The following is a 1,005-nucleotide window of genomic DNA, read 5'->3' on the forward strand; positions in this document are numbered from 1 at the left end:
CGTTAACTAACCATTAATTAATCGGTAACTAAATGATTAATTAATCGTTAATTTACCATTAATTAATCGTTAACTAACCATTAATTAATCGGTAACTAAATGATTAATTAATCGTTAATTTACCATTAATTAATCGTTAACTAACCATTAATTAATCGGTAACTAAATGATTAATTAATCGTTAATTTACCATTAATTAATCGTTAACTAACCATTAATTAATTGGTAACTAACCATTAATCTACTAATCCCTGCTACTAGGCTATCAAGCTGCAACGTATATCATTTGTTAACATACAATCTGACAACTATCGATATCGAAGATGGCAGATTGGTACATCCAGTAAGTTGTAACGCTCAAGTAAGAAACGACAACTAAAAAAAAAAGTAAAAACTTTAAAAAAATTAAAACAATTAATTAATAAAATAAAATAAATTTAACTTTCCTTTTTTTTACTTTTAAGATATAATGAAATAAAATTAACGAGGATTTTCGCGCGCGGCGACGAGGACGTACCTTCGCGGGGGCGAAGGCCGTCGCCGGGGGCTACGCGATGGCATCGGGCGTCGCCGTAGCGACGGGCTCGGCCGTCGGCGGAGCGGCGGTCTGTGTACGGGCATCCGTCGCCGTGGCGACCGCGACCTGGAAAATTCACGCCGCCGCGTTCAAAATTCGAACTCCGATACATTCTCGCGCGCAATGTGTGAGATGCCTGCATGATTCCATAAACAAAGCCGATTTCGAACGTAGAATAACGATAGACAAGAGCGTATGTACGTGTGTAAAAAAGAAACAAACATATTTATTTCCCTATACAAGACGGCATAAATTCCTAGATAATATAATGCAAGTAGATTATTGCAGGCCGTGGAAACTTACTCTCTCTCTTTCTCTGTCGCTCTCTCTCTCTCTCTCTCTCTCTCTCTCTCTCTCTCTCTCTCTCTCTCTCTCTCTCTCTCTCTCTCTCTATCTCTCTCTATCTTTCTCTCTCTCTCTCTCTCTCT

General features: G+C 38.5%; 1 protein-coding gene across 1 annotated transcript in view; it reads right to left on the reverse strand.

Annotated features, from left to right (window-relative positions):
- Positions 1 to 517: 517 nt before the first annotated feature.
- LOC106816521 (splicing factor U2af large subunit A-like) overlaps positions 518 to 1,005 on the reverse strand; it is a gene marked incomplete at its 3' end in the record, with an annotated part of 10,862 nt that continues 10,374 nt past the window's right edge. The window contains exon 6 of the mRNA XM_014821149.1: positions 518 to 643. Coding sequence (XP_014676635.1) covers positions 518 to 643 — 126 coding nt within the window. The remainder of the gene's footprint in view (positions 644 to 1,005) is intronic.

This window comes from Priapulus caudatus, unplaced genomic scaffold, assembly GCF_000485595.1.
Source record: "Priapulus caudatus unplaced genomic scaffold, Priapulus_caudatus-5.0.1 Scaffold1403, whole genome shotgun sequence".
Lineage (NCBI taxonomy): Eukaryota > Metazoa > Priapulida > Priapulimorpha > Priapulimorphida > Priapulidae > Priapulus > Priapulus caudatus.